Genomic DNA, 13,575 nt, shown 5'->3' with positions numbered 1-13,575 from the left:
GATTGGTACGGGCGCCGATCAGGAAGTCTCGTATTGTTTACTGTGGAAGAGTAGGTGACGGTAACGCGGTATGGCTCAAACTGGACAGTGTTTTCCGGCTCTCGACCGCGGATTGTGCACGAAGGACTTGCCTGCGCTGCCGACTGTGTCTGAAGACTCATACCACTCGGGGTGCCGCGCCAAAGACCCATCCGAGCGGCAGCGGAGCAGGGCATGCCGCCTAGCCACCGAGGCGCATTGCTCGCCTTCATCGGTGCGGACAAACACGTGCGACTCGCAGTAAGTAAATCCTTCTTTGTTTTTACTTGACGCGAGTTAACCGGTATGAGCATTTGTAGAGCACTTTGTTCATCGTTGTTTACCACGCAAATGCGTAGCGGCGACCCTGTTGCAGTAACCCTGAAAGAGGAGAGCGACAATCGCCAGACCGTACCGCTAGTGGGTGGATTAGGTATTTTCAAATGCTGTACATGGAATTTACGGGATGATTTTTGGCGAAGATGTTTACGGAAAGGTTGCAGCCGTTTTCCGTGACGGTCGTCCGCCCGCGCATTTGCCGCAAAGCAATCGTGCTTTGCGGCGAAGTCAACTACAAAAGCGCACGTACGCCTTGGATTTTCTTTTTTTGTGTGTGTTCATTTATTGGGCATGTTCTGCGCAAAAATCTGTTTGTGTGTCTTTCTTCTCCTTTTTTGGTGGTGGGGTGGTTGTGTTTGTTTCTAAAGCGCATGTTTTTGGTGTGCACAAATAGATAATACAGTAAAACGTCGTCAGCTCGAACTCACTGAACTAGATTTTTTTTTAATTCGATTGGTCATCGGTATAGCCCGAATGTTTACCTGTTTATCTCGAAAGATTCTGGAAGTGAGTTCCAGATAATCATATTATTGCTTGCTTAAGTTATGACGAACACGATTATGCGGGTACTGGTATCATTACCCACGCTGAGGTTTTTAAATGTTAAACTACCTTCTCTTGAAAAATGCATTAACAAAGCATGCAGAGATACTTGCACGCTTGAACTTGACAAACAATTTTGACATCATTGCTGTTTGAGGTGTAAATTATTGCCCTTGCAACAGTGTTAAGCAAGACACAAAATCTGGTCATTTTGAGTCTGTTCCTTGCGGCCACTTCTTTCTGCTCTGTCCCTTTACCATAAACTGTAGCGGACTAATCTCGGAAAAAAGAGTGTCGCGCTGTGCCAATGTTTCATGTATATATGTTCCCGCTTTTTGTCAATAAACTCAGTTGATAGTCAGCACTGTGTCCGTGTTTCCTTCCTAAGTCCTATCGTTTTTGTTCAAGCTGAAATTTCAAGTCGATATGGAAAACCAACTCGCCCAAACCCAAGCAATTCTGGACTAGTCCTGTTTTTCCCTGGGTGTTATTTACTGATACTCTCTCTGTTCTTGCAGGTTGGGCCTCATCCATGTGCTCAGCAGCTGCTTTTGCTCCCAGAAGAAAAGTGGCCGGCCCTATGTTGTGTGCCTCACCTTTGAGACGGACAGTGGGGCGATTGGGGAGGCATCGTGCGAGTGCCCGGCGGGTTGCAGTGGAGCATGGAGTCACATCCTGGCTGCTGTGCACCTACTCGCCCCCTTGCAAGCCGAAGGTTTTAAGAGGCGCCACCGGAGCTTGCGTGCTCTGAGCTGCCACAACAGTGGGGACGTCCGAGACAGCAGGGCATCAAGCCAGCGAGTGTCCAAAACATTGACTGGAGAAGCCCGCCATAAAATGGCCCCTCCCTTCCCTTGCCAATGCGTCTGTTCGATGCAGGTCGAGTACAGGAGCAATGCGAGCAGCAACAAAGTTCCGTGCAGGCGCTTGGGAGAAAACTTGGTAGCCTTGGGAATTAGTTTTTTGCCCCAGTTGTGCTGGCCTCCCGCTCCTCCTTCTCCCCCCCTCCCTCCCCCCCCCCCCCCCCCCCCCAGTGACAGAAACAAGGACTGGCATGGCACCTGAAGGGTCACCTATGAGCTACCAGCAACCATTCATGCCACATTTCGCCGTGGTCATCTCGCAAGCACGCAGAGGCTGGGCAACGTCGTGTTTACTAGACCGCGACATGCAGGGGTGCGCGAATGCTTCTTTTTGTTCCATTTATATCCACAGTTATATCCACAAAAACGCAAAAGCACTCAAGCTGATGCGCGGCGGCCTGATGCAACTGTGGCCGTTTTCTTTTTTTCTTTTTGAATAAAACTTGAAAATTGTCTCAGCTACCTACATCAATGGCCACTATCATTACGTCGGAGGCATGCATGCAGCATGTGACAAACTAGAGGAGTGAGTGTGTATTTTAGTCGCAAAATATTCGACAGTAAATACATCGTTGCTGGAATGACAATGGGCACCAAGTTAACTTGACGTAACAACAAACCTTTCAGCCCGGCAAATCGGGAACCAAGTGCAAATGCTCGAATTTCCCACCGTTAGATCATCATAAAACAGAGTTCGCCACTTCAGCAACGAAACGCGGCTAAACGCAACGTAAAGAAACCAACAACACACTCCCATACCGTGCGTGCCCGCCACAGAGGAAATTTTCAACCGCGCCGTGACGGCGTAGTGCGGCAAGAAAAGTTTGTTTACAGCCCTAGGTAAGATAAAAGCTCGTGTAGGGGCTAAGCGGTACCATTTAACAATGTAATGAAGCGGGCGCAGAGCCACAGGGACGAGTAAAGAAACAGCCTAATTTTGGCAACGTGTGGTACTGTTTTCCCGGTCGAGCGCCGCTGTTAGTCGCGTGAATAGGCGGCGCACGCTCAGGCTTCATTTAGAATACAAAGGCTGGACAACAGAACTCCAACACAGCTGTATTTTTCATACGGACAGCAACTACGGAACCCCGCGCTTAGCGAACCAACGACAAATATTCGCTCCAAGCGCACCACGCCCAGCGTGTCAAAAAGGTTGCTCGCGCCGGCACAGTTCGCGTCACAAAGTTCGTTCAAAAGCGTGGAACTTCACGTACCTTTTCTCCATTTGAACCGGTATTTCCGCATTGCGTGCTCTGCGGCACGAAGCAATGCTCCGGCATTGTAGTCCATCACCAAGAGCGGTCAATGCCCGCCTTCTATGTTTTGCTAATTGGTTTCGGTTTCAAACGACCGTACCAAAATGGCGGATCTAGTTACCGGAGTCGACGTGAGATGGCGGGGCGCATTTTGCATAGGGTCTATTGCGTTTGTTTTTGTGCATTGTGTTTCTTTCCAGAACGTCTCTATTTTGGTGTGTGTGTGTTTGATAGAGAGGGAAGGACTTTACTCCCGGTCAGAACAAGACCTGTTGCTATTCTTCTGCCAGAAGAACCGTGGGCAGCCGATCAACGAGGGCCGCCAATGCCAACCACACCCACCATTTGGGAGGAGGAGGGTTACGGTAATGAGGGGACCATTATCCTGTGGGACAGTAGAAAAGCATGTGATCAAGATGGGTCGGAGCCGACAGGATGGGTCTGAGCGAGTGGTCTAGCGAGAATTGTATTTATACACCACCGGGAAAATAAAAGGAAAGAGACTGTGCCAGACGCCCAGATAATATCTTAGTCGTCTTTCTGAATGTATAAATTCCGGTGTGTGTTCTGACACCAAAACACCCCCCCTGGCTACACCCCCCCTGGCTACACCCTTAGTCTGGGCGGTAACCATAGAGGTAGTAGAGCCATGCTGGAGTGGTGAGGGTGGCATTTCTGGGGTGGATGGGGAACTATGGGGTGGTGGATGGGTCTGTAACAAGTGCCGGAGGTGTTGGTACTGTTGTTGGAGGGTCCTCTTGTAGAAATATGCCTTGTCTGCCGTGGGCGCAGAAGGCCAAGGAATCGCCGGCGCCCGGTAGTAATCTTGGCAGTCAGCTGGGGAACCAGCTGCTGGTGATCCCCGAGTGACTGAGGCAGGGAAGAGGATGGAGAACTTCAGAGGTCAATCAGGTCATCATGGACATCTGGGACTCCGTTGCCGCTAAGAGCTCAGATCGCCGCCATGGAGTCGGAGGGAATGCGATAGTGGGGACAATGGGGTGGGAAAGCTAGCTCTCTAGTTGCGTGAATGATTACCTCCAGTTCCAGGGTCAGTGGGGCCAAACATAGTGACAAGCAGTGGATCCGCAAATGGGGTGATGTGCCGCGTCAACATAGCATGGGCCAGTGTCCAGAGGGAAGGGGTCGTGGTAGTGTGTGCAGGCTTGCCGTCTTGCCTCGTGAAAGTGTGGGGTCATGCTGAAGGGAATGGGGGCACAGCGCAGGTTTCTGGGGTGAGAGGAGAAAGGAAGGGAATGGGCCGGACTTCCACCCTCTGCCAGCAGCCAATGGCCTTGCGCAGAGTCGAGCAGACGGCCCAGCTGTCGATCCCTGTGAAGGAGCAAAACATGAGGAAGAGAAAGAAAGGCATCTGGGCGGTATAATTTCTCTGCAGAGGCGTCTATTGCGAGGTGCAGGGCAGATTTGCAAACTGTGTTAAGGGCAGAGTGAACACTGCATTTTTGCCTGTGTTAAGGTACAGTATGGGAGAGAGTACGAAATTTTCTTCAGGCTGTGTGGATGCAGCCTCAACAAAATTTAAATGTGTGAATGCAGCCTGAAGAAGAAGAAGAAGAAACACCTTTATTTTGGAGCAGAGTTAGTTGACGATGGTGGCCGCCGTTTTGGCGGCGACCGCAGCCGCCCGGGCGACCAGTGAAGCTTGAGCCTCCTGGTCTGGGCAGCGCAACGCCTCCTCCCACTGCTCACATGAGGTTATTTTTGGATAGGGATCTTGCGGGCATCCCCACAGAAGGCGCTGAAGTGTGCCGAGGGACTGGCAGGCAGTACAGTCAGGTGAAAGGTATAGTGCTGGCTGAATTAGGTGTAATTTAGCGGGATTGGGAAATGTGTTTGTCTGTAAAAGACGCCATGTATGTTCTTGCTGGATGGTGAGTTGTGTGTGTGTGCCAGGGCCCGGTATACGCGGCGAGAGAGGTGGTAGTGGGTGGTAATTTCATTGTAGGTGATCATCCGGTCTCTAGCGGATCTGGCGCCGTGGTAGGGGAATGAGCTGGGCCCAGCTCGGATGGTGAGTTCTCGAGCCATACTGTGGGCAACTTCATTCCCCTCCAGGCCAGTATGCGCCGGAGCCCAGATGATTTCTACGGGGGACGTTGGGGGTGCTTGTTGGAGAATTTTGAGTGCCTGAACGCAGCTGTGCATTCGAGGATACCACATCGGTTGACCACTGGTTGGGCCAAGCGAGTATCTTTGTGGCATGTTGTGATAGTGCACTCTATGACACGAGGGAAGGCGGAATGGTCTTGGAGGGAAAGCCCAGGATCCGGTAAGATGAAGCACGGGGAATGGGGGACCTGTAAGCAACAAGAGGGGGTTGACAGAGAGTCGATGTTTACTGGCGGAAAGCAGGAGCAGCTCTGATTTCTCTGCAGCTGCTTGCAGGCCTGAATAGGCAGAGGGTCAAGAAATGAGGTGAAGGCCAGATTGCAAAGTCTATTCCACCTCTACTGGGGATGCACGAGTGCACCACAGTGTGGTGTCATCGGTGAAGAGAACTTTAATATTGAGAAGTTTAATACTAATTGCGGTTCAACTTCGATGTCACGAACTTCAATGTAACAAACCACGCAAGTTTTTGTAACTTCAAGTGTATGCACCATGCATTTTCACCCTCTGTAGAACGAAGTCCCGCTTGCCGGAATTTCAATGTAACGAACTTTCATGAAGAACTAGGCACGAAATTTTAGTTGCAGAGGTATATTTTGGAGACGCAAGCGCGTAAATGGGGTCTCAATAAAACGCGAAGGGCAACACAGGACGCCCATGCGGCGAGCCACGGAATCTGTGAGCGAGCCCCTTGCCTACAAGCTGCGTGGCGTGCGTATACACGACTGGCGCACTGTTTCTGTCGGAGCTTAATCGTCAGGACACGTGGGTCTACACGGGCTTCAGCGTGAACCGCGTGGAGCGTAATCTCCCCGCAAAAACGCAAAATGCGCCCCGCAAGCCACAGGCGCGCTGGCGAAGCCGCAGAGACCACCCCCGTGATGTGGGTAGCTCCAGCGACCGCTTCAAACCGCTCGCTGATACGCAACTCTTGGGGCAAACGAGAGGGGCACGCGAGAAGAAAAAAAGCGGATAACGTGGGCGAAATTTTCACAGTAGAACGTCATACGCGCCGCTTACGAAATTTCCCACCAAATATCCTGCGCGGTGGTAAGCCTAATCGCCTCTGGCGGGGCCTTGTAGAACCAAGGACCTTTGTTCTACAAACGTTGGGCGATGCCGCCGCCGCCGCCGCATGCTGCCGCTTTGCCCTTCGTTCGAGTTCGTTCATGCTCGTTGGGTTTCATCGTTCCAGCAAACATTTGTGCGCGCGCGTTTTTTTTTTTTTTTTTCACACCCTTGCGCGTGCGTTTTTTTCACACTCGCGTATGCCATTGTGCGCTGGCGGCGGCTTCTGCCTCAGCCAGTGACTCGCGCTGCACGCGGCAGTGGGAGGAGCCTCACCAGTTTCGCCAATGAGGAGGCGTGCACCGAATGGCGGGAGCTTCGAAGCGCTCGGGGATGCCGGCTTACCAGGCGATTAGGCTTACCGCCGCAGAGGATATTTTATGGGCGCTTTCGGAAGCGGTTCGTATGACGTTTTCCAGCGAAAATTTCGCGGACGTTATCCGCCTTTTTTTCTCGCACGCTCCTCTCGTTTGCCCCTCGAGTTGCGTTTCAGCGAGCGTTTAGAAAGCGGTCGCTGGAGCTACCCGCATCGCGCGGGCGGTCTCCGCGGCTGCGTCAGCGTGCCTGTGGCTTGTAGGGCGCATTTTTACGAGGAGAAAACGCTCCATGTGGTTCACGCTAATGTCCGCGTAGACGATTAAGCTCCGATAGAAACAGAAACAGTGCGCCAGCCGCGTATGCGCGCCACGTTTTCTTTTGCAGGAAACGCTTCACGCGATGTATAACCGCGAATTTCAATGTGGCGAGATTTCAATGTAACAAAGTAAATTACGAATTTTACCGACTTCGCTACATCGAGGTTTAACTGTACCAAGTTCCTTCGCCAGAATAATTTGGGTAACTTTTTGCAACTTACCAGAATATCATTCAAAGCAATTCCCTGTTGTGCAACGTCCTTTTTTTTTATAAACACACGGATGTTTTTCATTTTCGTAGTATCTGTGCATGCATTCGGACTGACAGCGCAAAAAAATAAAAGTATAGTAGTTGAATTTAACGGAAATTGGGTGGACCTAGGTCCAGATGGGAATTTAACCCGGTATATTCGTAATGCAAGATAAGCTTGCATTTCCAGTGCCTCAATGGCTCGAGATGACTAAAAGTGGACCCACAGAATGCATTGGGGCCTTCGACTTGGAGGCGTGTACGGCAGACGTGTACTGAGGCCTATAGGAGTCGTTTGAGCACGCTGAACACAGAAGCGGCAAGCGGGCAAGCATCAAAGGGCATTCCAGCTAAGTGTATTTTTTTCTTGGCCATGTCAGTGCGGGTATGTGGTGGCTCGACGTAGCAGCGCCATAATGTCACATCCGCTGAAACCTGCAATGCTACAGCGCTTTCCCAACTGATGACACATTAACAGTGCGAACGTTGGCCGATGCATTTGTTGAGCCCTATAGCTCTTGATGGCAACATTGTTCAGTTTAAAATATCTGGCCTTTCGTAGCCCATTCAGCTCTTTCCAGCCACAAAAGATATTTTTAACTGGAAAAACAAATGCAACATATGTTTAAATATTTTCAAACTTCACGCTACAGTGATGTGTTAGCCCCAGGAGTGACGTAATAGGGGCCACCACAAAAATACAGTTTTCAGTGCTTAAACTGCATGTTAACAATCTAGTGACACGACCAAGCGGAACTTTAGGCCTCACTACAAGTGCCCTGTCGTGTTTTTTGGCAGTGGCTTTGGCTGGTGTCCTCCCATTGCCCAAACAATATTCTGCGACATCCTGGAGAAATCGTCGGAATGGCGCCTGGTAGTCACCTCAGCTTCGTGTTGTCTTTGACATCTCCATTGTTCGTATGAAGCTCACGATAAAATCAGCATTGGGTTAGCCGGACGTAGCGATTTAATTATTAACGACCCAAAAGTGGTGTTTTGTACCCTTCACATACAGTTGCTTTGACACAGGATGCATGTTGTAAGGCTCAGTGCTACAGCTACGTAAGGTTAGGCTTACAATTAAGCCTAACTAGGGTGACTGGCCAAAGCTGTCACTAATGGCAACATAGAGAATGAAAAGACGCAAAGGAAAGCCAGTGGCTAAGGCGTTGTGCTGTTGAACTCAAGCTTGACGCGAGTGCGTTTCCCGCTGTGCTGGCCATTTCCCTGATGGGCGTGAAAAGTCACCTTACCTACGATTCAGCCACACGACTGAAAGTTGCAAGAATTGTTGAAAGAGAATTCTCAAAAGTCAACACCTTTACAAACTAAGAAATCTCGCGGCACGGTTCACACTTGTCAGCTTTGTTAGCAAAAATAAAACAGGCGTATTTGAGGCAAAAGATAAATGCATAGCTATTTCAACGGGTCTTCTTTTAATTGGAAATAGATGGGCGCCTCACATTTGCAATAGCAATTGATTTCAATGAAATTCGTGAAAGACATTTTACCTAAATAATCTAAAATGTCTCATGCTCGAGCCTCGCGTTCATGGCTTGAGCAGCCAGCCCAACAGAAATAGAAGGTCTCAAAAGATGGCGGGCCAGAAGTGCGGTCTCAAAAAAGTTGCATTGAAGTGATCAGATACGTCTTCATTTCACCGTGTGGTGAGCGCCATAGGAGGGAAGAGCGTGACAGGTGGCCGGGGGAGAGATGGGAGGCATTTGCGTGGCAGGGGCGGCAGAACGCTCATCTGTGGACGACACATCCAGCGAAGTGGGCAGATGCGCGGGCAATTTTTTTAAGTACATACGGTAGTCTTTCTTGGGCAACCTAAATTTGAAAATTTCGGTCTGTTTGTATATGCCATGTCTCTGAATGTGTGAAAGTAAATGTGCATTTATGCCTTCGATAATATGCTGAAAGGGCCCATTTGATGTTATTTTTGGCTCCTCCTGCAACTCGCAGTGCTCACGGCACTGTTTCATGCCAGCAGCATGTGTATTACAGACTTTTTTTACCTGTTCTTGCGGCACTAGTGTGATAGATCTGTATCTTCAAGCGCAACCGTTTGTTGAAAGCACAAAGAAAGGGCTTTGTAATCTTACCACTTGAGACACGTACATTGCTTTCCGCATACACATTGCCGCTGAGTAATGCAAGAGTTGATGACGATATAATGTTTTTCGCTGCTTGGAATTCGCTCGTTTGACTGCGTTTTCTCTCTCTCTCCGTCTGTGCTGTACTCGTGTGGATGACCAGCCCTCGGTACTGTTTACTCTAAGCTCGCTCTGTGGAACACCCCGTGCTATGGAACACTTCCGAAGGGGCCATCTCTCGCTACAGCCAAGATCAATCCTTATGTTGAAGGTCATGCAAACTTCGCATCCTTTCCATGAGGACTTTGACTTGCAGCAAATAACCTGAAACAGCTATAGAACGCCTTGTAAAATGCACCGCCTCCTACGGAAGCGTTACATTCGCTTACGAAGGAGCCGTTTATGTAGCGGATGGTTTGCGCGCGACTCTAGCGCCGCTTCTCGCCGCCGCTTAAACTCCGGGTCGGTGGATGTCGCGACCGGCCGTTCAGCGCACGTAAAAACACACGCGCTGCGTCCGGTTCGACGTTCTGTGGCGGGAGTTTTTTAAGAAACATGGTTATAATTGCAAGTTGCAGGGTCTCAAAGGATCAAAATGCTGCAGACAAGAATTAGTGGCAACGCCGCTACTGCTTCGCGAAGGTCAGCAACAATCGCGAAAGGCAGCCTGCCACCGTTGTGTACAGGTTTCTCGCTCGGGCTGCCGCTGGAGAATAAGCGTCGCAATAAATGGTTTTAGCAGTAAGAAAAGTCAAGGAAGTAAGAAAGTCATGACATTTTTTGTCAGTGGAAGGAGTAAAATTATGAGTACGATTACCGTTTATGCGCAGCGCAGACACGAAGGGCCGTAAAACTAAAACGTTTGCTTTCAGTGTTCATACAATGGCATCACGCGCTACGATGAATCGCATGCCGTCGTAGTAGTTGCATAACACAAGGTATTACCGCTTCCGCCACTATTGTTTTATCAGCAGTAACCTTTTTTAACGACATTCACGGCACCGAATGGATACCAAAAGGCAGCACAAGAATATTTGCATTCACAGCACTTCGCGGGTGATGCCAAAAGCAATGTCAAGACGCTCAATACGCATTCCGCTTACTGCCCTACTTTGTTCCCCGAAGTCTACATAGTTCAGCCACGCATTCCAAGCGAGAGCGTGGAAAGCTATCAAAGGCAAGGTTGCTATCACTCGCGCTGACTTCTTTAATACCTCATCAGAGTGGTTTCTTGGGCGAGTTGGTCATTCATCGTGTAAGTAAGCGCAAAATGAACAAGGACGAACGAAGTGGACGGGACACGGCGCTACTATCAACTCATTTTATTTTCACTATGATGTCCGATTTTATACGGGAAGATACACAGCTAGTTAAAGAAAGGAGGAAAGGGGGGAGGAGCACAGGCAAGTACAAAAAAAAAACAAAAAAGTGAAGGATGACATTTCAAACGGTCGCGTTACAAATGCACTTTTGCACGGTAAAATCTAATGATTTGATAAGTATTGCAGTTCTTTCTTTGTCAATGCTAAAGAAGCTTTGCTAACGCAGTTGTCTTTTAAGGAAACTATCTGGTGGGCCTCGATGATCTCTCGTGTCAACTGATCCTCGTGTCGAGCTACAACCCTAGTCTTATCAAAAAGTGGCTTACACTCACAATCTCTGCAGTCTCTGCAGTGTATGCCCAGATGTCCTTTAATCTTATTATCTACATTATTCCTGTCTTCTCTAAGCCGATCGTTTAAGCAACGACCCGACTGTCCGACGTACTGCCTGCCACACGGTAGAGGTATAGAATAAACTGTGCCTACTGAGCAATTCACGAACCGGTCCCGATGCTGCGTTGCGCACTTGCCTTTCTTTTTTTCTTTTCCATCGACTCTGTTCATTAGCTTCGACAATTTGTTGGGAGCAGAGAAGACAATGTTAGCGTTGACGCGCTTTCCTATTTTCTTAAGATTGTGCGAAATACCATGTAGGTACGGCACGACAGCGCACTTCAACTTTTCTCTTTCTTTCTCCCTGGGTTCCACGTCTGGCTTGTTCCTAGGCTGTTTAAGCATCTTATCCGCGACCGACAACAAAAGAAATGGAGGGTACCCGGCAGATGTTAGACGTACTGTCTGTTTTCTGAAACTATCTTCCACGACATGGGAGCAAGATTTCATCAGCGCGTTGGTAAAACAATGCCTAGCGATCCCACGTTTGGTCAGCTTTGAGTGTGCCGACTGAAAAGGCAGAATCGGTTTCTGGCTACGCGGATCATACTCCCAACAGACGTGATTGGCACCGAACGAGAGCCTGAGGTCGAGGAATTTTATGGACCACTCACTTGGAGTTTCATGTGTCAGAACAAGAGGGGCGAGACACTGTCGAAACTGTGACAAAACACTGGTTACGGTGGACGTGAAAGCACTACGCCCACAGTCTAGGAGCACAAGAAAGTCGTCGACATATCGGCACACCTTAACGACGGCCGACCGCTCTAAGCGAGGAGCTAGGAGCCTGTCCAGTGAGCCTAGGTACAAGTCGCTCAGGATGGGAGCTAAGCACGACCCTATGCAAATGCCTTTTCTCTGAATATAAACTCTGCCCTCCCATGTCGCGTACGTGGAATTCAGGTAGAAATAAAGCATTTCCAGGAAGCTGCTTGTCGAGATTCCACACGCGTTCTGGAAGCGTACGGCATCATAGCGGTCAATGCAATCCTCCAGGCAACGGAGCAGATTATCGTGCAGTATGGAATAGTATAAGTCTTTCACATCAACCGAGAAAGCAACAAGTTCTTTGTGGTCATTTTCTTTCAAAAAGCTAATGACGTCCTCCGAGCGTCTTATAAGAAACGGATCTTCGATTGCCAATATTTCCAGCTTTTCTTTGAGAAAAAGCGCGAAAGGTTTCTGCCAAGTATCCCTCTCGGAAACAATAACCCTAAGGGGCCAGTCAATCGTATGCGTCTTCATTGAAAAAAACATTCTTAAACCAACGCTTGGTCTTTTACCAACACTCTGGGCCAATAGGTTTAGATTTAGTTTTTCACACAGTTTCTTGGCCTCTGTTCCGACACGCGACAGGCACACATTGCTTTTCATCTGAAAGGAAGCATCTATTGCATCCTGCGCTTTTGCACGATACAAGGAAGTAGGCAAAACGGCGAAACCGCCCTCTTTGTCGGCCGCTAGCAGCGCGAGCGAGTGCTCCCTCAGGAAGGAAGCAGTGCGTGCTAAAGGCAGGCTCCTGGGAGCGTGACCATGCTGAGACAACACATCAGTTCCTTCCGAAACACAGCGCTCAACGTCAGAGTCATGTGCCAACCTAGCAACTTGTCTCACCATCGCGACCTTCTCCGGGGCTGACTTCCTTGGCTGCACTGCGAACTTGGGTCCCAGGCTGAGCACGCACTCGACGTCCTTCGGCAGGGAGACACCGTCCAACGTATGCACCTTGTTTCTTGCCAGCTGGGGCTTCTTGGGGACGAGGGTCCTCAGTCGGTGCAGTGTCGAATCCCAGATGAACTCCGTTGTCCTGTGGGTGATTTTTGAGTATTCAGCCCATAGAGCCCTAGTACGCATTCCGCCTGCTGAGCCCTTGAGCTGTAGGTACAGGCAGTCCTTGTAGATGCGTGATTGTCGTTGCCATTCCGACCTGAGGATCTTGCAAATTCTTGTCCCGTGGCGTCGAGATGGATCGAAGCCTTGGAATAAAATGTTCACTTCCGGTGGCAAAATGTTATGTCGAATGCAGAAACCAAGTGCCCGTGCACGGCATTCACACATGGCGATGAGCGCGACAAGAGAGCAAGGCTTTAAGGAAAAACAGTCGAAAGGGCCCCTTGTACTAGAAATATACTTCATCAGAGTAGTTTCTTGGGCGACTTGGTCATTCATCGTGTAAGTAGGCGCAAAAAGAACAAGGACGAACGAAGTGGACGGGACACGGCGCTACTATCAACTCATTTTATTTTCACTGTGACCACAAAGAACTTGTTGCTTTCTCGGTTGACGTGAAAGACTTATACTATTCCATACCGCACGATAATCTGCTCCGTTGCCTGGAGGATTGCATTGACCGCTCACTGTAAACGCAAACTAGCCGGAAATGGAGTTTTAATCAAGTAATGTGCCCTGAAAAGTACCTATAGCAAAAAATGTACTCCCTAGGCATGATCTAAAAAAGTGGACGAACCTCCACGGTAGTACCGTTGCCCATCCGTGTTGAAAAAGGGAGGATTTAGAACGACTTAACACAATTAGTGAGATGGCGTTCGGTTCCTTGTAAACTACCACGTCCACAATAAACTCCCCATCTGAGGTAATCATCTCAAGCGGGCGGTCGCCATGTTAGTCTTGTGTTGTTTCCGTGTATCAGCACTTCAAC

General features: G+C 49.4%; 1 protein-coding gene across 1 annotated transcript; it reads left to right on the top strand.

The window, feature by feature from the left end:
- Positions 1-70: 70 nt before the first annotated feature.
- Positions 71-3,889, top strand: LOC144149719 (uncharacterized). The gene is made up of 3 exons (XM_077681375.1): positions 71-279; positions 1,419-1,604; positions 3,784-3,889. The coding sequence occupies exons 1-3, from the start codon at positions 71-73 to the stop codon at positions 3,887-3,889; spliced, it is 501 nt and encodes a 166-aa protein (XP_077537501.1).
- The last annotated feature ends 9,686 nt before the right edge of the window (positions 3,890-13,575 follow it).

Source organism: Haemaphysalis longicornis, unplaced genomic scaffold (assembly GCF_048455015.1).
Source record: "Haemaphysalis longicornis isolate Haplotype H1 unplaced genomic scaffold, Haemaphysalis longicornis Haplotype H1 scaffold_8, whole genome shotgun sequence".
Classification (NCBI taxonomy): domain Eukaryota; kingdom Metazoa; phylum Arthropoda; class Arachnida; order Ixodida; family Ixodidae; genus Haemaphysalis; species Haemaphysalis longicornis.
The sequence above is the reverse complement of the archived record's forward strand: the minus strand, read 5'-3'. Positions and strand labels throughout refer to the sequence as shown.

What these genes read in the sequence shown, in the direction of transcription:
- LOC144149719 (XM_077681375.1), top strand. Translation starts at nt 71, where the DNA reads ATGGCTCAAACTGGACAGTGTTTTCCGGCTCTCGACCGCGGATTGTGC. An exon ending in ACAAACACGTGCGACTCGCA is followed by an intron (nt 280 to 1,418) that starts GTAAGTAAATCC and finishes CTGTTCTTGCAG; the next exon opens with GTTGGGCCTCATCCATGTGC. An exon ending in GTGCACCTACTCGCCCCCTT is followed by an intron (nt 1,605 to 3,783) that starts GCAAGCCGAAGG and finishes GTCCTCTTGTAG; the next exon opens with AAATATGCCTTGTCTGCCGT.